General features: G+C 52.9%; 10 protein-coding genes across 10 annotated transcripts; 3 read left to right on the top strand and 7 right to left on the bottom strand.

Annotated features, from left to right (window-relative positions):
* Positions 1–426: 426 nt before the first annotated feature.
* Positions 427–1950, bottom strand: J4E86_011715 (uncharacterized protein; the record flags this gene model as incomplete). The annotated part of the gene is made up of 4 exons (XM_051452205.1): positions 427–882; positions 982–1093; positions 1274–1694; positions 1782–1950. The coding sequence occupies 4 exons, from the start codon at positions 1948–1950 to the stop codon at positions 427–429; spliced, it is 1158 nt and encodes a 385-aa protein (XP_051296655.1).
* Positions 1951–2907: 957 nt separating this feature from the next.
* On the bottom strand, positions 2908–4390 carry J4E86_011714 (uncharacterized protein; the record flags this gene model as incomplete). The annotated part of the gene is made up of 4 exons (XM_051452204.1): positions 2908–3203; positions 3325–3621; positions 3721–3930; positions 4024–4390. The coding sequence occupies 4 exons, from the start codon at positions 4388–4390 to the stop codon at positions 2908–2910; spliced, it is 1170 nt and encodes a 389-aa protein (XP_051296654.1).
* Positions 4391–4878: 488 nt separating this feature from the next.
* Positions 4879–6705, bottom strand: J4E86_011713 (uncharacterized protein; the record flags this gene model as incomplete). Its single annotated transcript, XM_051452203.1, has 2 exons — positions 4879–5337; positions 5386–6705. 2 exons carry the CDS (start codon positions 6703–6705, stop codon positions 4879–4881), a joined length of 1779 nt encoding a protein of 592 aa, XP_051296653.1.
* Positions 6706–7380: 675 nt separating this feature from the next.
* On the top strand, positions 7381–11523 carry CLU1 (Intracellular distribution of mitochondria; the record flags this gene model as incomplete). The annotated part of the gene is made up of 4 exons (XM_051452202.1): positions 7381–7414; positions 7510–7596; positions 7647–7702; positions 7756–11523. 4 exons carry the CDS (start codon positions 7381–7383, stop codon positions 11521–11523), a joined length of 3945 nt encoding a protein of 1314 aa, XP_051296652.1.
* Positions 11524–12509: 986 nt separating this feature from the next.
* On the top strand, positions 12510–13606 carry J4E86_011711 (uncharacterized protein; the record flags this gene model as incomplete). The annotated part of the gene is made up of 2 exons (XM_051452201.1): positions 12510–12567; positions 12828–13606. 2 exons carry the CDS (start codon positions 12510–12512, stop codon positions 13604–13606), a joined length of 837 nt encoding a protein of 278 aa, XP_051296651.1.
* Positions 13607–13923: 317 nt separating this feature from the next.
* J4E86_011710 (uncharacterized protein) lies at positions 13924–15112 on the bottom strand (the record flags this gene model as incomplete). Its single annotated transcript, XM_051452200.1, has 2 exons — positions 13924–14364; positions 14486–15112. The coding sequence occupies 2 exons, from the start codon at positions 15110–15112 to the stop codon at positions 13924–13926; spliced, it is 1068 nt and encodes a 355-aa protein (XP_051296650.1).
* A 423-nt stretch (positions 15113–15535) lies between these two features.
* On the bottom strand, positions 15536–16102 carry J4E86_011709 (uncharacterized protein; the record flags this gene model as incomplete). Its single annotated transcript, XM_051452199.1, has 2 exons — positions 15536–15762; positions 15835–16102. 2 exons carry the CDS (start codon positions 16100–16102, stop codon positions 15536–15538), a joined length of 495 nt encoding a protein of 164 aa, XP_051296649.1.
* A 1444-nt stretch (positions 16103–17546) lies between these two features.
* J4E86_011708 (uncharacterized protein) lies at positions 17547–18883 on the top strand (the record flags this gene model as incomplete). Its single annotated transcript, XM_051452198.1, has 2 exons — positions 17547–17730; positions 17778–18883. The coding sequence occupies 2 exons, from the start codon at positions 17547–17549 to the stop codon at positions 18881–18883; spliced, it is 1290 nt and encodes a 429-aa protein (XP_051296648.1).
* A 294-nt stretch (positions 18884–19177) lies between these two features.
* On the bottom strand, positions 19178–20264 carry J4E86_011707 (uncharacterized protein; the record flags this gene model as incomplete). The annotated part of the gene is made up of 2 exons (XM_051452197.1): positions 19178–19902; positions 19973–20264. 2 exons carry the CDS (start codon positions 20262–20264, stop codon positions 19178–19180), a joined length of 1017 nt encoding a protein of 338 aa, XP_051296647.1.
* A 458-nt stretch (positions 20265–20722) lies between these two features.
* Positions 20723–22320, bottom strand: J4E86_011706 (uncharacterized protein; the record flags this gene model as incomplete). The annotated part of the gene is made up of 2 exons (XM_051452196.1): positions 20723–22056; positions 22122–22320. The coding sequence occupies 2 exons, from the start codon at positions 22318–22320 to the stop codon at positions 20723–20725; spliced, it is 1533 nt and encodes a 510-aa protein (XP_051296646.1).
* Positions 22321–26505: the final 4185 nt, after the last annotated feature.

The following is a 26505-nucleotide window of genomic DNA, read 5'->3' as shown; positions in this document are numbered from 1 at the left end:
CATAGGTAAATACTCTCTGCATTTGATAGATTGCTATACGTGAGTAGCATTGTCACCTTGTTGTATGACATGCCCACCTCTAGGCATCGACTCCAATCTTTCATGAAGAAGACAACATCACAGCATGTACATCCAGGATCGACATTTGACAACAGTGCATCCACGTCAGCCTAGGAAAAAAACTAAACACCGTAGAGCCTACATTATAGTAAAAACATACAAAGTAGGTGGCCCAAGGTCAACGTAGGCTCCAGGGTGTTCAGTTTTTTCCATTTTATGAGGTGCATCATCAACATAGCTAACGCAACGATCGAAGAATTACTATTATTCATTCTCATCCAAGTAAACAAGCTACCAGGGTATCAATACTCACTATCCCACTCATCCCTAAACGCCATCAAATACCGAAATACCTTCACCAAACTCTCATCTAGACTCCTCAGGACTCAACGGCCTTTCGCTAATGAAATCCTTGTTCTGTTTCAGTAACTCCTCGCTGCGCTGCCTAATCATCTCATCCCTATCCGGATCTCCCTCCTGTAGCATCCTCTGCACTTCGGCCCTATTCCGCTCTATGAGCGTCTCGATAGGCGTCTCTTCAACAAGGGTCTCCTCAACAGGACCATGCACAGCATCGTGACTGCCCCACCTTCCGAGAGCAGGTGGGTCTGCAGGTCCATCTTTGACAACGGTGATGTCTGTTTTGTGCTTCTTCTTTAGCTTGTTCAGCTCTGAATCCCGACGAGGAGTCCAGGGACCGGGACGACTGGAAGGACCGCCACGGGAGGAAGGACCGGCATGGGAATTGTATGTGGGAGGAGCCGATCGGACTGGAGTTCCGTCTCTGTACGCGGTGACGACAGAGGGCGACTTGCTTATGTTCTGCAATTCGTGATTCTGGTGAGGAGTCTGAGAGGGGTTGGGACGGGAGAGGTCAGGACGGGAGTCGGCTGTGATGGTTTTACGAAGCCAATTCTATACGGCGTTGCCTTTCGGTTCGGGCTCGGGCGAAGCGCCATCAAGATTGCGGGCATGTGCGGAGAAGACTCCGAGCTTGTCGATGTGGTTCAGCGAATGCCAGAGGAGATATGTGCTAGACAAATGAGTCAGTAAGAGTGGTACGATAGCACCTCATACAAGGGAAAAATTGAACACCCTAGAGGCTACATCAAGACGAAAACCTGCAAATTAGGTGGCCTAACGTCGATGTAGGCTCCAGACCTGTCCAGGTTTTCCCTAGGTTGAGGTGATAGGACCGATAGAGGTGACTTACCTGACAAAAGTGAAGATCATGCCCGGCCACAAGAATACAACACTAGCAATCGCCCGCCCATTCTTGTTGTAAGCGAGCGGAGTCTCGCCGGCCTTCTTGAACTGCGACAACAGGCCCTGTCCGCGCTCGAAGTCCGTGCCGGTTAGGTGCGCACTCTTGCTCGCGGTGATGTAAGTGTATGCAAGGGCGTCGGAGAGCGTAAGCATGCAAGCAAAGACTGAGCAAGCTTTCCAAGCGTTGATGACGCCTCTCGACTCTTGTCGCTCAGGCCAGAAGAGATCGAAGAAAAAGGCGGCACCGAAAATGGTGGCGACGAAGATACCGACGAAGATGTTGTACGATGCGATGCCGACGAAGTTGTTGTTGTGGATCATGACGTTGCGGTCGAGCTTTGAGACGAACTTTTGCTGGTCGACGTAGTCTGCTGGATGTTAGATGATGTTCAAGTTGGAAGATGGCAGACGGCTGTCGTCGCCACCATGAGTAGAGATAGGGAGAGATATCGTACCAGACAGCGCAGCGGTTCCCAGACTCTCACTAACAACGCAGAGAATCATGGCGAGTTGGTAGATGATGAACTTTGTGCGACGGTTGTGATACGTGTTGTTCCACATGTAGCCGGACTTGAACTTGCCCCATTGCATCTCCTTCATGTCGAGACCCCAAATTACCGCCATCGTGACAGGATATGGATGCTAGTAATGAGATGGGAGATGGGGTTGTCTAACGAAGTGCGCGTGATAAGTTGGCTGGAGAGAAGGATGGCAAGTGAAGCGCGGGAAGGCCAGATAGAATACACCTCCGAAGTATTGGTCGCGATAGCCAGGAATCTTGTCTGTAAGGTAAGCACCGCGCGAGTATCAAGCCTCCCCGAGGTCCCACGGGCAGTTGCATACTTAAGGGTCCTCTTTCCTGACCACTCCACACCACCTACGTCGCGCCTCCACCCTCTCCGTCAGCCATCACCGACGCAATCGAAATCCTAAACTGTTAAACCCGTCTCCAGACCCGCCCAGTCCACAAGGGAAACAAGCACCCGCCAACCGTCGCGGTGCTAGCGTCGATCCTACGCCATCGTTGCTTCGCAGAAGCTTATCACTTCCACGCGCAGCCCCAGACCCACGAATGACAGTGCGGAAGCAGTATTAATCAGCGTCTCGGCTGGGGTCGGCGAAAAGATCACGATGGGAAAGTTGAAAGGTGATTGGGAATTGTGGTTGGGAGGAGGGTGGGTGCGACGTCATCGAGCGGGATGCTCGGTGGGTCGTTGCTTAGCGAGAATGCTTAGTGCACGGGTGGGGCGTTCACGTCATTTGTTGCGCTTTCTGCACCTGCGCACGCAAGGGGCTTGATGTCACACGATATTGAAGGATGTGAGAGCGGTACATATGTCCGCTGTTTGGATGTCACGTACATCACAATAGGGCTGCTCGAGCAGAGTCTGTTCCGTCGATGCATATCCGCTGTGATGTTATTTCGGTATTGATTCTTCTAGTGTAGCAAGTCTATTCTGTCTTCTGTGGCAGATCGGTACTTACCAACGGATGAAAACCAGATCTAAATATGCGCTACAAGCCTCAACGGCTATCTAGACAAAGATCACGTCTACAAAGCCTCCTCCCACCCTGCTTCGTCTATGCGCCAACAACAAGAGCTCTAGTATCCTGGAAGATCTTGTGCGTGTATATCTTGTTCTTCAAGCCATCGCCCAAGAGGGAACTTCGTAGTCTAAGAGCTTGGCCTGACTCTGCGTCTGGGGCTGGATCTGGAGCTGGGTCCGGGACGTCCTTGATCCTGAACAGCAACTGCACATACGGAGTCGAACCTTCCCAGTTATCTCGGAAGATCACGATCTCGGTGACATGCTTGATACTTAGCTCCGCCTTGTGTTGGGCGAGCAAAAAGGCGAGCGAGCCACCCAGTGGAGATCCTGAAGTTCGTCAGCGTTGTGGTAACTCAGAGTCCTTCGCATGGCGTATGCAACCGCATCCGGACTACTGTTCGTTGCTGTTTTCTGTTGGGGCGTTCTGGAGATAGATAGGACTACTTACCAAGTAGTGCTGGGCCTTCCTCCTCCCACATGCCGGCTACAACGCCAGGCCAGAATGGTATCTTATCGAGACCCTTGTTCTTCAGGACAGCGTTGATGAGTCTGACAGTCTGCTCATTCAAGATATTGCACACAAGGTAGTACTTGAGATTCTTTGGGTCGGGATTGTCGCGCATCCAGTATGCCATCATGATGTCGGAAACGCGCTGCAGCTGCGGCAGCTCGGTCTCTCTCGGTTCGAATCCCCAGTTTGCCGCCGCCTCGAATCTAGGACTTGAGAGGCTCTGGCCAATAATCACTTTGACTAGTTAGCATGTCCTGGGACAGATTCGGCCTGGAAGAGGGATGGGAGTATTGATGTGCGAGTCGTAAACTGAAATCAATCGTAGAGACTCACTTCCGCCTCGTTGGTTGATACCGAATCGAACATGCGCACCAGTGCAACGATATTCCTCGTCATCAACGAAGTAGTACTGCTGCATTTCATCGTCTTCGTCCATCAAGTCATCTTCTACGTCTGCGTCGTAGTGTTCGATGTTGTAACACTGGTTATCACCGCCCTTTTCGCGTGGCTGGTCGTTAACGCCGAGACTCGCGAACATCGTTCCTTTGAACAGTCAACACCTATCAAAGACCAATCTTTGACCTATATACCTCTCGAGTAGAGATCGTGGTGGTCAGCGTAAAGGCATTGACTTACCGAAATGGTTCACATGCTGAGGCTCCTTGTCGTCGGAAAAGTCGCAATGAAGCACCTGTTCATATTTGCCAGTGCGCCAACCCCAAAGACCCAGCTCTTCCTGGAGTGTGACATCAGCCCACTGGCTGCGCGCAGATGGTGGATCTCGAGTGTCCTGCCACAGTCTTCCCGCGGCCTCGTCGTTAGCTTCAAGTCGACAGACCAGTCTAGTACCCTTCTCGTAGGCTGCGGTCCACTCAGCGGCGTCCGCGATGTCCTCCGGATCGAATTCTGCAGCTATCCGTACATCGGTAGCGTTGCTGCTGGCGAGATCCTGGGCAAGAGCGATAGGGGCGACGACAGCTAATAGCGACAGCGAAAGCTTCATAATTGGTTGGTAGGGGAAAAGCAGGTAGGGACAGAGAACAAAAAGGTTCTACGAGAGTAAATGAAATGTAAGCGATACGCGGCAAGTGAGAGTGACCAAAAGAGAACTAGTCTTGAAAGTGTTGAGGTCCGGCAGAGGCAACAACCGGAGCAAACAGGCTCATGATATCTTCGCTGTAGTGAAAGTAGAGGGAGAGATGTGGGCCCAAGAACAGACTATGGACGTACTCACTGCGACAAAGACGGAAGGGGTCAGTGACGAACAAAATAAGTGGAGCAGCAAATAGCCGGCAATCTGCTCAGTGAGCACAGTAAGGAGAGTGGGCACATACATAGGAAAACTGACATTCTAGGGTATCGCGACTTCCCACAAGACACCAGCGCCACGCAGAATCAAGCAGCCGCCTACTCCCATATCGTACATCCAAACGCATAACAATCCAATCATCCCGGCGTCCAAATATCTCGTAGCCCATCCAACCTTCCCATTCAATCATCCTTCTCATCATCGTCATCATCATCCCCCTTCCCGGGCACAGTCTCCATCTCCACCTCACCTTGCACCTTGCCCTTTCCATCCTTCTGCACAATACGATACTTGCCCCCCTCCCAAAGATCCTTGAACGTAAGTTCCTTCGTCCTGCCGAGACTCTCAATCGCACCGATACGCTCGAGTGTCGCTTCGAGGAAGTCTTCGAACCCAGGCTCGGCGCAGATTTCGTTGAAAGCGCGTTGCATGGGTACGGAGTCGGCACGGACAACGGCGTGCGAGTCGATGGAGAAGATGGAGAGGTCGTGGTGTTGACGGATGAAGTCGGAACGCGTCATGATGAAGCGGGCGCGGTGGAGGGGGAATGAGGGCAGGATGTGGCCTTCTTTTGGGTCGTAGGTTGATTCCATGTCGTGGTAGAGTTTGTAGAGGGCGTTGGCTAGGACCATGGCTGTGGACTGTGGGGGTTAGTCAGCTTATTGATAGACGAATGTTTGTATACGTACAGCGTATTTCTGCTGGTCCATGACATCGTCGTCCATCTCCTCGCCAAGAATCGCGCAATTGTTCAGGAACCATATCTTCTCCATTTCGCAGATGCTGTTGCATTTTGCGACCATGTCTTCTGACTTGGCGACGCGGTTGAGGAAGGTGAGACGTCCGCCGACCTTGTCGTATACTTCTTCGAGGATGGAGTCTTGCACCTTCTCGCCGTAGTACTTCATTCGGTAGTTCCGTAGGGCTTGCATGGCCCGGTCTTTGCTGAGGTCCTTGATTTGATGCACTTCCATGCGTGTAGCGTACTGCTTCAATCGTTCAAACACCCAGTACTTGTCCGAGTTGATGATGACAGTTGCGAGGTTGGCAGCTGCCCATTGCTCTGCCCGCTGCTGAATGAGTTCGAGCAGGTCTCGGCCGTCGTCATTGTCTCGGATCAAATGTGCGGAGTTAATAATGAGAATGAGCGGTCTGCCAACAGTTGCGCGTCGTCGCAAGGCTACCTTCTCAAGCTTGTTGAACGCGCGCTCAATGTCAAGTATGGCGCCCGCATCGCGTGGACCGCGGATGGAGAAAAGCGATCCGATGTTGTCTTCGTGGTACTCAAAATCGAGACAGCGACCTAGCCGTACACGGAAGACTTCGAGATCTGCGTGGGCTTCCATCATCGAGCATCCCTCACCATTGATCTTATCCATGGCGTCGATGAGCATGGAAGTCTTCCCAGTCCCCTTCTCGCCAAGAAGTAGATGGTAACGTCCTTTTGTCTCGCCCCAGACAATCTTGTCAATCCTCTCCTGCTCATCACGTGGGATCCAGCGATCATAGTCTTTATCATCACCGTCCAGGTCCTTGCTGACTTGTAGTCGAGTAGGCTCACCCGCTTTCGGCATCTCCTTTCCAGTAGCTGCAAGCTCTAATACAGGATCGCCTTCGCGAAAAGCGTTCTCCATCTTTTCAAGCACGTTCCATTTGTAGTACTTAGTATAACCAATGCCGACACATCCAAGGATGAAGATGCTGGCTCCGGTAGTAGCAGCAGCCTCAAACATCTTCCAGGCTGTGCTTTTCCATTCTGCCTTCTTTTTCTCGCGTCTCTCCTCTTGCTGCTCTTCCTCTTCCTCCAGACGCTCTGCAGCGTCGTCAATGGGGTTTGGCGCGTCGTTGCCAGGAGTCGGAGGACCGGATTGGCCACTCAGAGCGCGCGCCAAAGAGGGCTGGCATAACCTTGTTCTTTGCAGTACCGGACCAGCCTGCTGAGACCGATACGCGAAAGGTTGTCGTGTCAACGCGGCATGAGCGCGCGTGATATGTCGTAGCATTAACATTATTGCGCTGGCGCGTTCCAAGTCACGTTGGTGTCGCGTGCTTTCCAATGTTACACGTGTCAAACGTAGGCGCAGCCAGAGGTTCAACAGACGTGGAATGGACTAGGAAAGGAATGAATGAGAGTTAAACGAGAGACAGACGCGTGAAAGGAGAGATGATTGAGATGGACGGGACGAGATTGGAGGAGAGGGACGCCAAAGGAGGTACCGCGGCCTTGTTACGCTGGTGTTGCGATAATTTGCCGCAGGGGCCAAGTGCGAGTGCCAAGTGCGAACGGCAGGAGCGACCGTGGTGACAGCATGGTGGAACTCGCGTCAATCACCATAACGATAATCGGCGTGAAGACAGACACGACGTGTAGGACATGGCAACTCCAGTACTCCGGAATAAACGCGATACTGCTGACCCCGGTGCATGGGGGCCGTTTTCCCGATGACATGCCTGTGGCCTCGGAAGTGGAGAGCGAGCTTAGCGGACCATCCCGGCGCCCTCAAGAAAAATATTCTGGAGACATGACCGGAGAGTCACCTCTCTCCCCATCACTCGCCGCATGTCATTGTACATTAATGCGCCATTCCTGTATATTCCCTTCCTTCCCTAGACCGATTCCCTCTTTCCCCAGTCGTTCTTTCCCGGCGTCGTAGTGTTTCTCGACATATCCACAGCCCGCCATCATGGCCGCTAGTACCAATGACGCTTCCAAGTCTGGTGAGCTTCCCGCCCGCACACGACTGCGATGGAAATTTATTCCCAGGCGCAATAACTCTTTTTGCACCCCATGGCTAACATCAATGGCAATGCAGAGGTCGAGAAGACGCCCAGCAAAGACGTCACCACAGAGGGGCAGAATGAGGGCACAGAGGAAGATGGTGCTGGCCAGCAGCCAGACAGTATGTCAATTGACTTATCATTTGTGGGAAATATCTACTAATGAGTCTAGACATCTTCCAGGTCACCATCAAGCTCCCACACGAGCCGTTCGAGATGCCGATAACGGTGCGTATTGAGAATTAGAAAAGAAAATATGGACGACAAACTCACGACTCCAGATCTCAACGGCCGAGCAGGTGCAAGACCTCCGTCAGAGCATCATCGAGACGCCCCACACGTTCCAGTACTCGTGCTTCCACCTGGAGCACGACGGCAAGCGGATCAACGATTACGTCGAACTCTCTGAAGTCGAGGGACTGAAGGCCGATTCGGTACTCACCCTGGTGGAGGACCCATACACAGAGAAGGAGGCGCGGTTACATGTGGTCCGCGTACGCGAGCTTATCGGCGCTGCCGGTGACCGTACCGATGCGCTGCACGGCATCATGGCTGGACTGTCACTGCACGACACTGTCGGCCACGAGCAGATCTCCAAGCCCAAGCAGGACGGCCCTGAGCAGTCGCCGTTGGCAGACTACGACTTCAAGGCATCGGGCAACATCAAAAACCTGCTGCCGCCCACCGAGGAAGCCGCGCCCAAGACGATCAAATCCATCGCCGTATCGCCCTGGAATCCCCCGCCATACCACCTCCGCTCCAAGGGCCATCTGCTGTACCTGGTAGTCACGACCAACGAGAACGAGCAACACCACATCACAGCTCACGTCTCTGGCTTCTACGTCAACAAGTCGTCGAATGCCAGTTTCGACCCCTTCCCGCGCCAGCCACCAAAGGACAAGCAGGCACACTCGCTCCTCACCCTCCTTGAGGACCTGTCACCATCTTTCCGCACTTCGTTCCAGGAACTGCTGGAGCACAATGCGAAGAAGGAGTTGCTTACCATCTTCCAGCTCTCCAACGCCATCCCCGCCAACCCATGGTTGGTCCCCGCACCCACGTCATCCCTCACCCCACACCAGCCGGATCTCGCGCGGACACAGGAGAGCTATCTGATCTCGGGTGTTGAGAACACGGAGACCCTCCGCGACTGGAATGAGGAGTTCCAGTCAACGAGGGAGATGCCCAAGGAGGCTGTCCACGACCGCGTCTTCCGCGAGCGCCTCACATCGAAGCTCTTTGCCGACTACAACGATGCCGCGACCCGCGGTGCCATGCTGGTAGCACGGGGCGAGATTGCGCCTCTCAACCCTACCGAGGCCAAGGACGCGCAGATCTTCGTGTACAACAACATCTTCTACTCCTTCGGCGCTGATGGCGTCGGCACATTCGGCGCTGAGGGTGGTGATGAGGCTGCGCGTGTGGCTGTGGGCAAGGACGTTTTCGGTGTCCGCGCTGTGAACAACCTCGACATCAACAACCTCTTCACCTCCGGAACCGTCGTCGTTGACTACCAAGGAAAGCGCATTGTTGGCCAGAGCATAGTACCCGGAATCTTCAAGCAGCGCGACCCCGGCGAGCACCAGATCGATTATGGTGCGGTTGAGGGCAAGGAGATTGTCGCCGACGACAAGTCGTTCGTCCCGCTGTTCGAGCAGCTCTCCAAGGCGCTGCGCGTCAAGAAGCATCCTGTATGGGACAAGGACAATGTCCGTCACGAGCTTGAGGGAAGTGTTGAGACTAAGGGTCTGATCGGCACCGACGGCAGGCGGTACGCTCTGGACCTCTACCGCCTCACACCTCTCGACGTTGCTTGGATTGAGGCCCACTGGACTGAGCCCAGCAAGGAGGGTGAGAAGGAGGCAACAGACAAGGACTACCCCCACCGCATGACAACACTCCGCCCTGAGCTCGTGGAGTCTTACGGCAGGGTCAAGCTCCGCGAGTACGTCAAGGAGCAGATGGCTAAGAAGACCACAAAGAAGGACGAAGCCCCTGCGAAGGAGGCCAAGGCTGAAGAAAGCTCATCTGAAGAGGAATCTTCGGAAGAGGAGTCATCCGAGGAGGAGTCTTCTTCGGAAGAGGAGGACTCTGATGAAGAGAAGGAGAAGATTCCCAAGGCCAAGAAAATCTCCAAGGCGGAGAGGAAGGCCGCGGAGAAGGCTGCCAAGGTTGCAAAGAAGGAAACCGAGGAGAAGAAGCCTGAGGCCGAGGACCCTGAGCAGGAGCGTGTCGACATTTCCGGATTCTCCTTCGCGCTCAACCCTGATGTCTTCTCGGGCCAGAACCCGCAATCAGATGAGGACAAGAAGGAGTGGGCTCAGGACGAGGCTGAGGTCCGCGCTGCTTGCGAGCACCTCACTTCGGAGGTAATTCCTCGCATGGTCCAGGAGCTCAAGGAGGGCGAAGTCGGCTTCCCAATGGACGGCCAGTCTCTGAGCAACCTTCTGCACAAGCGGGGTGTGAACATGCGCTACCTTGGAAAGCTTGCTGAGCTGGCTGACAAGCCTGACCCAAGGCTTCAGGCCTTGAAGCGTCTCATCATCCAGGAGATGATCGCACGTGGTTTCAAGCACTTTGCCAACTCCAAGCTGCGCAACGTGTCCGCGCCTTTCGCAGCACCCGCAGCCGCCCACCTCCTCAACTGCTTGCTCGGAGCCGATGTTAGCGCTAAGCCTGTGGCAGAGTGTGACAGCAGCCTCAAGAAGATGTACCCCGAGGATGACTTTAGCTTCGAGAAGCTCACACCTGAGGCCCTCAAGAAGGAGGTTGTCGCTCAGGTTGCCCTACGATTCCGCTACGACCTCGGTCAGTCGTGGATCGAGTCTGGCAAGGAGATGCAGATGCTCCGTGAGGTCTCCCTCAAGCTTGGTCTCCAGCTGGAGTGCAAGTCGTACGCCTTCACCAAGGAGGCCTTTGCCGCCAGCCAGCCCGCTGAGAAGCCCGCCGCGCCGCAGACCAACGGCCACTCCACATCTTCCAAGAAGAAGAAGAACAAGTCTATTAGCACCCCACCAGCCCGCACGGCCAGCCCCACTGTCCCCCTTGCTCCCCAGACCTTCCATGCAGACGACATTCTGAACATTGTCCCTGTCATTAAGGAAGCTTCGCCAAAGAGCTTGTTGGCCGAAGAGGCACTAGAGGCTGGTCGCATGTCCATTGCCCAGGACCAGAAGGAGCTTGGCCAAGAACTGCTCCTGGAGTCTCTCCAGCTACACGAGCAGATCTACGGTGTACTGCACCCTGAGGTAGCTAAGGCTTACCACACCCTGTCGAACCTGCTCTACAGTCTTGACGACAAGGTTTCAGCTCTTGAGCTTGCACACAAGGCGATCATCGTGTCGGAGCGAACTCTTGGTGTCGACCACTCCGAGACCGTGCTTGCCTACCTCAACGTCGGTTTGTTCGAGCATGGCTCGGGTAACACCACAGCCGCTCTGATCTACGTCCGTCACGCGCTCGAGCTGTGGAAGATACTCTACGGCCCCGACCACCCCGACTCTATCACAACTCTCAACAACGCCGCTGTCATGCTGCAGGCTGCGAAGATGTACCACGAGTCGCGACTCTGGTTCGAGGCTTCGCTCGCCGTTTGCGAGGAGGTCTGCGGCAAGAACTCCATCAACACAGCGACTCTGCTGTTCCAGACCGCCCAGGCTCTCGCTCTCGACAAGGACATGCGCGGTGGTGTCAACCGCATGCGCGAGTCTTACAACATCTTCAAGGAGGTGCTCGGTGCGGAGGACCGCAACACCAAGGAAGCCGAGAGCTGGCTCGAACAGCTCACTCACAGCGCTGTCTCTCAAGCCAAGCAGCTCAACGACCTCGCCAAGACGCGTATCCGTCGCATGCAGCTCCCCGGCCGCAACCCCCTGCGACCCGCTGCCGCCACTCCTTCCGCTAGTGATGCCGCTGCCGCCGCCGGTAGCCAGCGCATTGGAAATGGTCGCGTTGACCAGCGCAAGATTGAGGACCTCCTCAAGTACATTGAGGGAGATGCGCAGAAGACACCGTCGAAGAAGAAGCCGACGAACCCCAGGAAGCGTTAAACTTGCTATGTCATGTTTTTGACGTTGTCTCATATTGTTACGAAGCTACGCCAAAAGTATACATACCACAAAAAGTGCTGTTGTTTGCGCGATAACGATCCGTATCATACCTGCAGAACATCTTAGCAGCAGCTTTTACGAATCTGATGCGCTTTCTCTTTTGATTCACGGGAATCTGGCTTTTTGGTATGGCTTCGGCTTGCATTCTTTGGAGTTTTTGGGTTGGCTGGCTGGTGGTTGATCTCGCCATGGGGAGATGGATGGGCATGTACTTTACGCATACCGACGCACATCAAAGCTCTTTCCCTGTATATCTAGATAGACTAGGGCGGAAGGCTCAAGGGAACAAAATATATGTCGGATGTACATGGACTGTATGGTATGGTAGGGTAGGGTAAATAGGAGGAGTGGAATGGATGGAAATAGGTGGGATAAGGAAGGAACATGGACGACGAGACGACTAGATGTACTCAATACCAATGCAAGAATATCTCCTCTTCACTCACGTCACAACTACTCCATGGAGGTATCAAGCCGACGCCTAGAGGTAAAGACGCTACGAATATTGGTAGACTGCCCGATACATCGATGGAACTCACAGATATGGGACCGCACAAGTGACTGGCTTCACGTACAGAGTTAGCACAATCTCTTACTTTTATACACTAGCAGCTGATACATACAGGCTATCTCTTCTTTCTCTACCGTATAACACTAGCAAAAGCATCTCTCAAAATGCGCTAGAATCTCAAAAGTGAAAGTGAAAGTGAGTTATCAGCTCCTCGCTTGTTGCACTGCGTTGGTCAAATTTGAAAATTTCACCCACTTCAATTTTCATCTTACGCTGGTCCTGCTCCTTCCTTCCCTGAAGACAGCTTTTAATACTTCAGTCACCAGCTTCTTGTCGCTGTCCTTCCGCCTGCTTACCTTCATCCGCTTCCCTTCGCTCCGTCACATCTTCGCTTCCCCCGACACCGACCGCCGCCATGACTGATCCCAGCGCGCCTTCAGAGGAGGATGCTAGAAGGGCACGCATAGAGAAACGTACGTACTTCCAGCATTTCCAGCACTGAGGTGGCTACAATGCGATGTCGCATTCAGCCTTAGTACAAACACGTCACCAAGGTTGAAGTATACATTGTCTTAGACCCTGCCCTCTTATCCAGTTCTCAGAGTGTGTATGCAGCAATCCTAGTCGTATTCTTTTCAATCCTACCGGGGTTGAAGTACACATTGCCTTTGTCACTATCCTCTTATCAAGCTTGCATAGTTTGTATGCGGCAAAGTGCTAACTCAATGTCCAGATCGCGATGTAGTCGACATGCTGGTCAAGGTCACGTCGAACATCAAGCTCCAAGGGAGTGAAGACTGGGCTGCTCTTGTACGCGATAACCAGACACAGGCCTCCAAAGATCTGAAGAAAGAGAGGGAAACGTGCGACACCAAGATTGAGAAGATGAGAGTAGAGGTCAAGGAGGCCCAGAGTTCGTCGAACTGGAACTCAAACAACCTCTACAAGATGGAGGTCGACAAGGCCGCCGTTGACAAGCGACTGGAGACCCAGGATGCGCAAGTCAAGCGCCTGCAGACATTCGCAGACTCGAGCGCTGAGAACACCATGCTCAAGTCGACTATAGAGAAGCTGCAAGCTCAGCTTGATGCTGCGACCGCAACATCCTCGAAAGAGGCTGCTGAAGTTCGGATCGAGGCTCCCATCAACCTCGCGATGTCTGCAGCGACACGCGAAGCTGATGGCGCGCGTAAGATGTTACAAAAGACGGAAGACAACAAAGCCTCTGAGCTCGATGCCCGCGATAAGACTATCGCGACCCTCAACGACAGGATTGCGGCCCTCGAGGACTGGATCGCCGCAGACCAGATCACTAAGGCTGATCTGCGTGAAACCATGCGAGACTACCGTCGCCAGCTTGACGAGATGAAAACTATCATTGACCAGCGATCCGCCGCCATGGATAAGCTGACCGAAGCCTACGATAAGGTCACGACTACGAACAGCAACCTCTACCAACAGCTCCACGAAGCTTACCTTCTCGCGCAGACGAACATGGAAGTGACACGTTAACCTAATGAAAGGGACACCCGAGAGCCTACGTTGACGTTAGGTTAGTAACTTTGCAGGTTTTTGTCTTGATGTGGTCTGCAGACCTGTTGAGTTTTTTTCGTGTATGAAGTGGTGAGATGCATGTAGGAAGAACAAGGACGTTGGTATCACCATGAGTGTTGTACATCAGAACTTACGTGATTTACGAATCTGTCGAAAGCGCTTGCAGCTAGCTACAGCATTTCATGTTTTACAAACAGCTTGTGGCTACATCGAGAATCTCCAGGGTTACCCAATTGTCATGAGAGTGCCAGCGCCAACCTGTCGCAGCTCGCGGCCTACTTCTTTTGAAGCTCTGCTTCGAGTTTTGCATTGCGCTCTCGAAGGTCTTTGACGGTCTTGCGGAGATCTTCTGCAGCAACCATCTGTATACCGATGGTGTCCTTGAGAGCGTCGATGGTGCCTTTGAGGGCGTCAATCTCGGGCTTCTTGTCGCTAACGTCCGGTTTCTTGTCGTTGATATCCGGCTTCTTGTCAGCGAGCGGGCCTGCATCTTTCGCTTCCGCGTCTGGCTGGGCGGACTTGCTGAGGAAGGCGGCTTCCTTGGTCTTTGTCTCCTTGAGCGCCGCAAGTTCTAAGCTCTGGTCGGCGAAAGCACCTTGCAGAATCGCGGAGCTCTGATTGTGCCTGCCGAGATCAGCCTCGTAGTCCTCCTGCGCGGCTTCAAACTCTAGTGCGTGTTCCTTCTTAATCGTCTCGATTTGGATCTCATAGTTCTTCTGCCAAGCTGTTAGCATGGAAAATAGACTGTCTTAGCACTGCGTTGGCAAAGCATAGCAAGGAAGCTACATACTAGTAATAAGTTAGCAAAACAACTTGAGAGCTATTCGTGGTGGCTACTTTACCCTTTATTTCTTTGAGAAGCCAGTCGCAGTGTTTCTTTTCGTCGTTAAGCTTGGTTTCGTACCGCTTTTCCATATCGCTCTCCCTGGTCTTGTGCTTGCTGATAGAGTGACAAAGCTTGGCATTATATTCCTCCATCTCTGCAATATTGGTCTTGTAGTCCGTTTGTATGCCCTTGAGCGTGAGCCCGGCGGATTTCCTCTGGTCGCAGAGCTTGGTCTCGTAGTGCTTTATGGTTTCCTCGAGCTTGGACTGCGATTCGTTCTCCAGGTCAGCAATCTTGGCCTCGTAGTTCTCGGCGAGGTCGTTGAGCTTGATGTCGGATTTCTTCTTTATCTCGACGCAATCATGACTGATGAAGTCCCTCACGCGTTCGATCTCAATCTCTTGGAGTTTCTCCTTATCGCTGAGCTTGGCCTCGTAGTCCTTGATGGTGTTCTCTAAGTTGGCCTGGGACACCTTCCCCATGTCGGCGAGCTTGGCTTCGTAGTCGGCCTTCTGCGCCTCGAGCTTCTCAGTGGCTTCCGACTCGATAGGGCCCGGTTTATGAAACGGATTACTAGACACGATCGACGCGGGACCCATGAACTTGTGATGTTTCTCAACTACCATCTCTGGGTTCATAGTCAGCAAGGGTAGTGTAGATGGTAAGAAAAGGGCGCGCACTTACCATGTGCTGGAGGGGGCTGATTTACAGAGAGTTGGTAGCCACGAGGAAGGAGTGAATTTCTACGACGTGTGTAGATCGGTCCAGACATTGCAGCTGCGGGGTGAGTGAGAGACGGTTGAGGGAGGAGCGGTTGAGTGAGAAACGGTTGAAGAAGAAGCAGTTGATAAAGAGGCGAGTAAGCAAGCGATCTTGGCGTGGTACGAGTGGTTAGTTGCCTGGAGAATGCTTTTTCCAGGATAGTGAAGGGTTCGGACATGGCGAACACGTGACTCTAGAAAGAGAGCGACGTTACCCAGGGGACTTATCTTAAGACCAAATTATTTCCATTGTTGCACTTATACTGCTTCTATTGCTTGCTGCAAGCCCCCTTTCCTTATCTACTCGACATAAAACACCTCCTCCGTCTGTCCCCACCACCCCGGCCCCGTCGCGCTACCTTTCGCACCCTTCACAGGGCTCTCTTGCATCTTGTCCGTCATCTTCCACCATTTCTGCACGACCTTGTTCTCCGCCATGCGCGCCATGTCTTCGTCGAAGTTCTCGCCGACGTATTTGAAGGACGCGAAGAGCATGGGGCGGGGGAAGAGGTTCATGTATATCGAGTCTGATAAAACATGTCAGTAAATCCTGCTCAGTCTGCTTGCTATGTAGCTCAGATGGATAATAAGCAACGTACAGTCCTTGATATTCGAGTCCTTGATCTGCTCCAGTACCTCCGGCCAGACTTCCGCATGGCATTTCTTGTATTCTTGCACACATTCCGGTTTTAACCAAAGCCATTGGCCTATTCTGCGGGGACCTTGGTTTTTCTTGTCGAGCGCGTCTGGGTCTTCTCCGTTCTTGATCGCCATTTCACGGGCTACTTTGCGGCGAGTTTGTTCTTCGTTTGCAAGACCGCCGGAGAGTGCGAGGACGGGGTCAGTGATAGCTTGCCACATTGGCATTGTCAGAGTTGGGTTAGATCGTCTGGTTGTTGGTGTGACGGGAGAGTGGTTGGAGTATTTGGTGGTTTGGGTGGTGGTGTTGTTGTTGTAGCGGGGGAATTCGTAGAGCTATAGCTTTGGAGGGGTAATTGTCCGTCTTAGCTATCTTCTCCTATTGACGGGCCGTCGCGTTTATTTATGTGAGCGCGTCTTGGTCGGAACATCATGTGCCGAGGGGCAAAGCTTGGTGGAGCTTGTACGGCCCGGCGTGTGTGGCAGTGAACATGTCAGTGTGGGGTACAAAGCTGTACGCCTAATCAGGTATGACGATGTTTTGAAGATAGATTGTGAGATTGAACGAGGCTCTTGCAGCCCAGGGCTTGGCTGCGAGGCAGATTTGTGGGCAAGGCTGGTGGCCTGGATGATTTGTGGAGAGGAAGTAGATCATGGAATGGAAGCTTGAGTGGAGCTTTGATGGCTGGGTTGTGGCAGTGACGATGCGCGTGGGGCAGGTACGCGGAACTTCAATTGTTCGAGGATGCGCGTCCAGAGAGCTGCACCAACGTCCAGAACACACCATATCAACTTTCGCAGCGATATAGATGCACCAAGGTACCAGTTTCAGGATAAATCATCATGCAAGGATGCGGGAGCGAATGCCAGACGATGCAGCGACTGCCGGACTACGTCGCGAGGTGAGTACGACGGTCGTGACGTTACGTGTATGTCTATTGAGGCCTATACTACGACTTTTTTGGTGTTTGGTAAGCTGTCAAGGTGATTTATTGCTCAAGAAGGTATCGGAGTCGAGATTCACACGATCAAGACTGTGTTGGGATGTCGCTGTGTTCGCACCTGCCACTTTGGCACTCACTTTCCTCCTTCACCGACGTTATTTCGATATACTGGTGTCTGAAGTCACCCGTCTCTTCTTCCAATGCTTTGAGTCCTGGTGTATTCCAGCTGCCATGTCGAAAAAACATCGACAGGCAACAGGCAAGGTCGGTGTCCCATCGGCGATGTCATCAAAGTCTTTCGCAAGACCAAAGCGGTGGAGATGCGGCGGGAACATTTGACCAAATTCATTGGTAAGCTCCTAGATGTTCAGTTCGTTTCAATGCTTCTTTGAGGTTTGCCGTTAGTCGTTGTCGTCTCCGCGCACGGCGTCGCCAGTAGCCATCTTTCATCTCGACGTCGACGTCTACGTCTCACGCCCTCCTCAACCGCGCATTGCAAATGGGAAAGCCGATGTCTCCTGCAATACGAGATTAGAAGTGAAGGAGAACAAGCGTTAGTCAGCCCTTCGCTTGGCGCACTGTGGGAGTCAATATCCGCCTTTACCTGCGTTTCTTTCTCCGCCCACACCAGTCTCACGCTTCCACCTTCGTACGCGCGAATTTCCCAATTCAGTAGCTTCACATCTATTGGCGTCTACTCGCTCTCCCTCTGAAGTCGCTTTCCATCCATGTCTCTGCCATTCCACCTCGATCCGCAGGCACATCTCCAGGGTCTGCGACTGCCTCCGCTACCACTCACTCATCTGCCTTTCGCTCTTCCGACATCATCTGCCGCTGCTATGGCTGGCCAATCCGTATACCCGCCTTCTGGAGGTCAAGAAACTCCCCGCAGCGAAGTAGATCTCGACTTAGGTACGTGACCCCACCATCTGACCCATTCTCACTGACCAAACATCCAGCCCTCCAGCTTCAAGAGCTCGAAATCAACACCCTCAAGGACACTGTCGCCATGCGAAATGAGACGACCAAAGACCTATGCGACACGATCGCCATCCAAAAGGAAGCGACTCAAGACTTTCGCGCCGTCATCAAGGATCTTCGGGAGCGCAATGGCGATCTTCAGGAAACCAACAGGGACCTCGCTTCCAAGAACGCGGCCCACGTAGACCAGCGAAACGAGCTTCAAGAGACCAAAATTGAGATGGCACAGCTCCGGGACGACTATCTTGAGTATCGCGACAATTGGAATCGCAGTGAGGAGCTCGTCGGCGAGCTGCACACCAAGGCCAAGGAACAGAACGAGACCATCCAAGACCTTCAACAGCAATACTCAAGCTTAAGCACTATCTACAAGAATCATAGTCTATATGTATCTCGGGTCTCTGCAGCGTACAAGGCCAAGGATACGGCGTTCCAGGAACTTAAGAACGCGCATGATGAGCTTCAGGTCACCTACATGACTAAGACCGGCGAGCATAGCGCAGCTATGAACGATCTCTCTGCATCGTACGAGGCTAAGGAAGTAGAGCTACAAGAGCTGAAGGATGAACTGCAAGAGCTTCGCGACTACTACAAGGGCCAGGAAGAGATTATGGAAGGGCTGATGCCTAGGACCAAGGAGGATGATGAGATTATCGCTACACTGAACGCCAAGGTCAAAGAGCAAGATGACGCTCTCACCCTGTCGCAGCAGCAAGTACAAGACCAAGAAAACACCATTACCGAGTTGGAGGAGCGACTTGCCGAGGCCAAGAAGAGTGAAGGAGTAGATGCGGAGGCTATCGCGGAGTCTGAGCGACAGCTAAGCACAAAGAACGACGAGATCGCCGAGTTGCAAGAGCAAGTCTCCAAGGGCATGTCTGGTGCCTTCACCCGTAAGATTGTTGATCATATGGAGGCCAAGATCAAGAAGCGCGACGAGGCTCTTAAGAAGTTGCAGCGGCAGGTACAGGAAAAGGACAACCTCATCAGGTACTTGCAGGTAGAGGTTTCCTTCTTAAAGGGCGAGGTTGACTACTCGGAGGACGACGACGACGGCGACTACTGGGCGAACCGTGAATCATGATTGATGCATCTAAAGACACTCGAAAGAGTACAGGCAGACTGAGACAAGACGATTCGAGGAACGAAAAAACTGTAAAATAACTGGTATCAAAATGAGCTATAGAGCCACCGACACACCCATGTGTCCTCCACTGAATAAACCAAATGAACCCAATAGATTCGGCCACCCTTCTCAGACCCTGTCTGCTGTGACATCCATAAGAATGTGAATGCCGCAAATCCCTAATTCTCAAGTCTTGCCCATACTAGTACACTGACGTCGGCTGCACACCACGCCCTCACTACCTCACACCCCCTACAACGGCTGGTAATCCGTGCTAGTGTCTCCAACCCATCCGTACCACAGCGCAACCACCGTATTCGCCGCAACCCAGACACCCGCGTATCCAACAGCACCAACAACATCAGTACCAATGAGCGTCATACACCGTTGAACGGTACCCGCGAACAAGAACGCATTCAGAATAACCGTCTGCTGAATAAGCGTCCTCGTCCTCTTACTGTAGTTGAAGAAGTTGTGCTCAATAGTCTTAGGAAGAGTCGCGGTGCTCGGATCGAAAACCTCAACCGGCGTCTGCGCACCACTCCTCTGCGCCGCAAAGCTCGGATTAAGCAAAAATGCCTTCGCCGCCCAGCCCACCACAATAGTCTTCGCCAGAATCGACACCGGAGACTCGTTGTGCGCCGCCTCCAACGTAGGAATGTCAAAGTACTGGACCAAGAACGTGTTCAGAAACCCGCTTGTCTGGCCCGCCCACAGCACGACAATGTACACGGCGATGGCGAGCATCGACGACGAAACCTGCACTTGGATGCTGTTGAGCAGGAAGCGGTTGCGCAGGGGCTCGTTGTTGCGGTGGACGATGGAGCGGGGGCGGAGGAGGTATGTGGGTATGGCGAAGGAGAGGACTTCGATGGTTATGTTGGCGGCGGCGGTGAGCGCGCTGATCTCGTAGTAAGTGGTGAGGAGGTAGGTGAAGGGCGCGTAGGTTAGGACGGTTAGGGCGGAGACGTCGAAGACTATTCTCTTTGTTAGCAATGCATTCCCATCATCTCTCAATATTGTGATAGTGGTTTTGGCGCGTCTTACAGTCATAGTTAAAATACCACGTCATCCACACCGTAACCCAGCGCATCGCGACGCGCGCCGCCGGCGAGTAAAACGACGTGACATCGTCCTCCTGCGGCACCTTACTCACAGCACCCAACTCCGGACGCAGAAAGTTCGCCGTAAACTCCCACAGCAGCATGTTGATGCCCATGTTCAAGCTGATGAGAATGGGCACGCGCAGCGCCGTGGGCAGACGCGAGCGCGCGGGTGCGCGTTTAGGTGCTGGGACGACATCGGGCGCGGTGCGCTCGATGGTTGCCGGTGGTGCCATTTGTCTGTCGCGTTGAGGTTGTGGTTGTGAATAGAGAGAGGGTGGTGATGGGAGTGACGGAGAGGTAAAAAGAAAGTTTGAGGTTGTGCGCGCAGGGCTGGGATGGGGTGGGCGCGCTGGCCGTGGGGATGGGGGAGGAAGCTTGTGTTGGAGCTAGCGACGAGATCTTTGTTTTGGACCTGCGTCATTGCGCGACGGGCAAAATAGTGAACCGTGTCCGTGCGCGAGGCAATCTCGAACATATTAGGTGATATTTGCACTGTGCAGGCTGGATGTCGTGAATATGTTTTCGTATTGTATCCATGGATTGCAGTTGATAGATCAGAGCTCGCTCAGACCCAGCATGTGCGTCGTGGTGGTGATCATTCGACATCCTCTCTAGCGGTGGATTAGGTGGAAAGAACCTTGGAAGTCTTTCATTAGATCTTTGACCATACGCGTACCTCTCCATCACCACTCTAAACAAGATACCTAAAATCACCCATCTGTTTCCTCCCCTCCTCAACACTAACCCCCTCCACAGCCGCCGTCTGCTCCGCCACATCCCCATGCACAACCCACGCATCCGTCCCATCATCCAACCTCTTATTCAACCTCACTAGAATAACCCTGAAAACAAAGCATCCCGCAATCGTAACCCCGAACATCGCCGTAACAACCCCATAGCTGTTCCTGTACCCATTGTCCGACATATTCCACACATAACTCCCAGCGATGTTGCCGAGCTGCGAGAACGCGTTGATCATGGCGATGGCGACGGCGCGCTTGGCGGGTGGACGCGGGAACGAGGAGGAGATCCAGGAGTAGAAGACGATGAAGCCGGCGTAGGAGGAGGCTTGCAGGAAGAGGGCGACGTAGCGGCCTGCGGTGTTCGATGTGGCCATCGAGATGACGAACCCGACGATTCCCAGCATGATCGGGCACACGATGTGCCAGAAACGTTCTTGCTGCCGGTCCGCGTGCCACGCGTTGATGAGCGAGACTACGCAAGCAAAGGCCCACGGCGGCGCGGACATGAGCAGCGTGGTGATGTATCCGAAACCGAGCGTGCGTGTAAGCGTAGGGAAGAAGGCGTTGAACGACAGTCCAACTACGTATGCCGTAAACGTGAGCATCATGACATAGATCTTGAGATCCTTGACTGCCATGAAGAAACCCGCGAACGCAGATTGCTCAGCCGAATCTTCATCTGCTTCGCCGACATCTTCGGTCATCCGTAGGACGGCGACGGCGCGCTCTTCTTCGGTGAAACCCTTTGAGTTGTGCGGGAGATCGGGGAGGATGAAGATCGCGGAGATGGCGATGAGCATCGTCGCTGCGCCTTCAATCCAGTACAGCCACCTCCAGGCGCGGTGGCCAAGCGTGCCTTCCATGTTTCCCAGTACCGCGGCGCCGACCAGGGAGGAAAAGGCGTTTGAGATCAGGTTTCCACAGAAGAGGATCGCGTTCCGCAGCGTGAGTTCGCGGCGCGTGTACCATTTCGACAGGATAAGCAGTGCGCCAGGTAGGAAGGCGGCTTCGACAAACCCGATGAAGAAACGGATTGCAACCATGCCGGCGAAATTTGTGACGTTTCCAGATAAGGTGGAGATCATGCCCCAGATGAGCATTACGATGGCGATGTAGAGCGACGGACGCGGGATCTTGTTGATGATCATGTTGGACGGGACCTGCATTAGGATGTATCCCACATAAAGAATAGACAGACATGTGCTGTATTGCGTGGGGCTGAGGTTGAGGTCTTCTTCCAGACCACCCAGACGGGCGGCAGCGATGTTATTCCGGTCGAGATCTGGGAACACTCGTTAGTAACGCATCATTTGGTTGCGTAGGTGATATGTGAGCGGCGTTACTCACAGTTCATAATATAAATCAACACAAAAAGCGAACATCTCGCATCCAACTTCCTCTTCAACTTCTTCTCCACCTCCGCCCTCCTCTCTGGACTCATATTCGCCGCAAGCCCACCAACCTTCGCTGCGTGGTGATGTTCGGAGATCTGTGCCGCATCGTGGGCAGAGATCTTGTCGTCCGCCGGGTACTGTGTCGACACCATCTTTACCAGAGGTCTTTCCAGACGGTCCCAATTCCCGAGCAGTGTTCCTTTTCGCGACGAACAGGAAACGGCAGTTGAACAGACGTTCTATGAGAGAAGTCTGGGGTCCCCTCCTTAATATACACAAACAAGTCGGCTCCTCCGACTTTGCGGATACTCCAGATTTTTGTGGTAACCTTACCCCACTATGCTGGTGCTTGGCCTGTCTAGTGTCTAGCATGCAGGTAGTTCGCCGTCAACCAAATACCGTTGCATTCTACCCCGACCACCAACGGACGGCGTGCATGATGCCCCAGTCATCCTTCAGAGTTTTCTGGTGGTAGCTCGTGTGTTTTGATTAGTCTGCGCGCACGACTCATGCAGCGATGGAGGCGATGGGAAACCAGCGGCGATTTGTGCCTGCGAAAGAAGTCTTTCCCCGCATTAGCTCGTCCTCCGTCCCTGGTCATCTGGAGTCGTCGCCGTCCATCCAATCTCATCCAACCCCATCAGTTAGCCCTCCCGATATTGTTAATTGATTAGTAGGCCGAGCACTTGGCCCGCCATCTTGAACATGACCAAGAAGTCCAAGCACCTGAGGTTGCGCGTGAAGCTGTCTTGACTTGCCGTGCATACTGCGCCCGGTACTGGCACTCGGCTTCTGGCTGGGGCTTGTTCAGAAGCCGATCGCGACGTCGCGTAAGTATGTACGCTGTAATGGATGTGGATGGGCACGGGCAGGCAGGATCCGACAGTCGGCCGCGTTAATGCATGCCGAAGCGAAGGGAAGGCGCATGCGTCACTCCGACGAGGGAAGGGAAGGAACGGCTTGCGGGCACGGGACGGCGTTGAACTTGGGTTTTTGAGCCGCATGCAGCGCGCAGAATTGACGTCGCAAGCTGCAGTCGCAGGTCGCATGGCACCAGTACTCTTCTCGTGCACTCCCTGTCCAATCTTCTGCGATACCGCTTACCACGGCGTATATCGCCACATTCCCTACACACCCACAGCGATGTGATCCCCAGCCCGACGCACACAATTGCGGAGACTGGAGACTCCGCTTGCTCCAAGCGGAGAAAGACGCACATCCTCATGTGACGCTGAGCCGCACGTTCACCGCCCTGATCCAACCATCGGTAAACTGCACCTGGAGATAACACCGGTTCGCTGCAATTGTACCGTGTACGTAAATCGCCGCCGAGCAGCTCCGCGGGTGAACTTCGGATCGGAGGTTGCAAGCGTCGCGCCCATGCATTGGTGTCGCGTGCGGGATTGGTGGGTCGGTTTTTGAGGACTTTCATGGATGGGTAAGGCTATGGGTGGGTGGGTGATTAGTGATCGTGCTGCTGCTGCCATCGGTTTCTCCCTTGAAGTTTTTGAACTGCGTGAGTTTTTGGTATGAGCACAGGGTCTTGAGGTAGTGGTAAAATGACTTCGTTTCTTGTGGAGTGTCGAGCGGAGAAGAGCAGGAACATCACAGGATCGGTGTTGGCTTTTTGGACAACGACCATGAGGTTGACGCTGGCGGTTTCCGCATCTCGACATCAATGTGGGTTCGTGATATTTGAAGTGTTCGGAGCGATCGACGCAGGTCATCGTCGGGTTCTGACGTCTTTTCGGAAGGCACAGCGCAAACAGAACTCAATCATAATAGTCTTGGGTTATCTTTTTGAGAAATCGGAAGTACACGAGTGAAGTAAAGAAGGAACGAGGTAGTCGCCAGGAAAAGAGCTTTTATACTCGCCAGGGCGACGAGACTGTCATCTTGTCTAGATGATAGCTTTCTTCATAGCACGAGTCTTTCGGGTATGTCGCTTGCGAACGCGCAGACAGGAGAAGAGGCAGAACATGAGCAGGTCCCATGGTTGATTTTGGAGGGGACAGCAGCACATTGCGGTGATCAGAAGAGTTTTCTGGCCTCACCCAGGCAAGCACATGCTCGCCTTTTTTCCGTTTTTTAGGTTCATGCTCGACGGCGTCAGCGAGCACCAGCGACATCAAAGCATACTTTTCGAAGCTGACAAACGCCATGTAAACACTTGGTGCAGTTTTTGGAGGACGCGACCAGACGCAGACATAGCACAGCACAGCATATATTTTGGAATGTGGAAGTAGAAGAGTTGGTTAGGAATGAGAAGGTCCTCCGTCGAAAGAACAGGTTTTATACCCAGCTGAGCCGTCCAACCATACACTCTCAGTCCCTTCCATAAAGGCCTGGTCAACGAACTTTCCGAGTCACGACGCTGACGGAAGGAGAACCATAGCGGCGTACTCTGACGGTTTCGAGGTGGACGCACATTACACCTATCATTCTTCGCTTTGACTCTCTCGCACATAGAGTGTCTCCGGGTTTTTTTTTTGAATGACTGGGAGAAGTTGGTCCGAAACATGTAAATAAGTCCAGGTCCTTTAGTCGGAGGCGACCCAGACCGAGACATACATGCGGGTTTTCTCATTTTTGGAGATCGGAAGCCGGACAGTGGGATATGAAAGAGAAGGTCTGCGAGCAGAAGGACAACATTTATATTTGGTTGTGCCTTGATTCCGGTATGCTCTCCATGCGGCACTCCTTGCGCGTTTTGAATCTCAGTACGCCAAACTGAACGTAGAAACAATCTGGGAGAGGAATACATGTACGGCTCAGCGCGCTCTTTTGGTCGCACTGCATCGTTTGGAGACTGCGATGATCTTTTGACGTTCAACTAGGCGACTCTGCCAAACATGTCGTCATCTGTTCCGTCATTTCGGAAACTGAGAGGCAGACGCAGGACATCTTTGTATGCGTCGTTGATTTTGGTAAAAGGAGGAAAGAGTGTTTGCGGAAGAAGTGAAGCTCTGTGACGGCGAGAAGCCTTTTATGTAGTCGTTGCAGAGCGAATACTAGACTGTATGAGGCTTCGACCTTGCGCCGACAAGGAGTCAGCAGAGTGGCGGCGGATTCCCATATCATTTTTCGGTCTTTCGGATTGCTCATGGCGGGAGAAGCGGCTGATTTTCGACATATGAGAGCTTGGTGAAGTGTTTCTGGAGGGCCCCTGCAGACGCAGGACATTTGGGTGTATGCGCTTTATTTTGGATATAATAGTGAGAAATGTGTGTTGAAGAAGTGAAGTTTCGCAAGAACAGGAGTCCTTTTATATCCCCTCTGCGGAGCTACAACTGGAACCTTTTGAGCACTCAGTCGTGCTCAGGTACGCCATCAAGGCCTTCAAGCTGGTGGCCGCACGATTCCATGACCGAAGACTCCACGAGGTTTGTTTCAATTTCTCGGAGGACTCATACGGCATCCATTGCAACGCTTTGGAGCATGAAGGCGTCCTCCAGCCCTGTTGAAAGATACTGTGCAGGTGCAGGACATAAGTCGAGGCTATGCCGTTTTGTAAGACAACAAAGAATGTTTGGTTAGAAAAGGAGACCTGGAAGAGCGAGGAGGTACTTGTAGTCCTATTACGACTAACGCATCTCAGCGTAGTCTCTTAGCGACGCCGCAAATACTGGGAAAGGTGCCAGCGAGTTCCAATGTGGCAAGGGTGTTGCCTTTTCGTTCACTCCCCAAAAGTCTCATGCGACATGATCGATGCGCTTTGCAACATCATAATGCTACGGACCATTTTTGAAAGACGCCGGAAAGAGGCAGGTCATGTGATAAAGTCCTTTTGATTTTGATGAAAATAACGAGTAATCAATGTGGAAGGAGAGAAGCTTTGTCGGGCCAGAGAAGCTTATATAGCGTCTTCATAATCGAGGCTCGACAGGACATCTTGCTGAAAGCGCAGTCTTTGAAGTCCAAGCAGGCGGACGAAAAGTCTCATTTCGCACTATTCTGACGATTTTTTGATAGTCTTTGATTTTCTCGCTGGAGGAGCTCATAGATGAGCTGTAGAACGCTTCGCGAACATGCCCAAACCGCCGAATTCTTTTGAATCTCCGCACAGCCAGACGCAAACATGAATAAAGGCGTTGAGCGTTCTGGTATTCTGCAGAATAGGAATATAGTAGGAAGCAAGAAGCCAGACCCCCGAAGATTTTAGACGTATCCCAAACATGTACTGCTTTTTCAAAGAGCTCAGCCAGACACACATGTGAGAGTTTTCTTCTGTTTTCATGATGCAAGTCCACGAGGGGAAAGCAAAAGGACGAGATTTGGAGAGCATGGCTGCAGCAGCATGGCGATGGTTTGGGTTCTTTTCGGATCCCAGCGCGCTC

This window comes from Alternaria arbusti, assembly GCF_024043155.1.
Source record: "Alternaria arbusti strain BMP 1465 chromosome Unknown scaffold_41, whole genome shotgun sequence".
In the NCBI taxonomy this organism is placed as follows: domain Eukaryota; kingdom Fungi; phylum Ascomycota; class Dothideomycetes; order Pleosporales; family Pleosporaceae; genus Alternaria; species Alternaria arbusti.
This window is presented reverse-complemented; position numbering and strand designations above follow the sequence as displayed.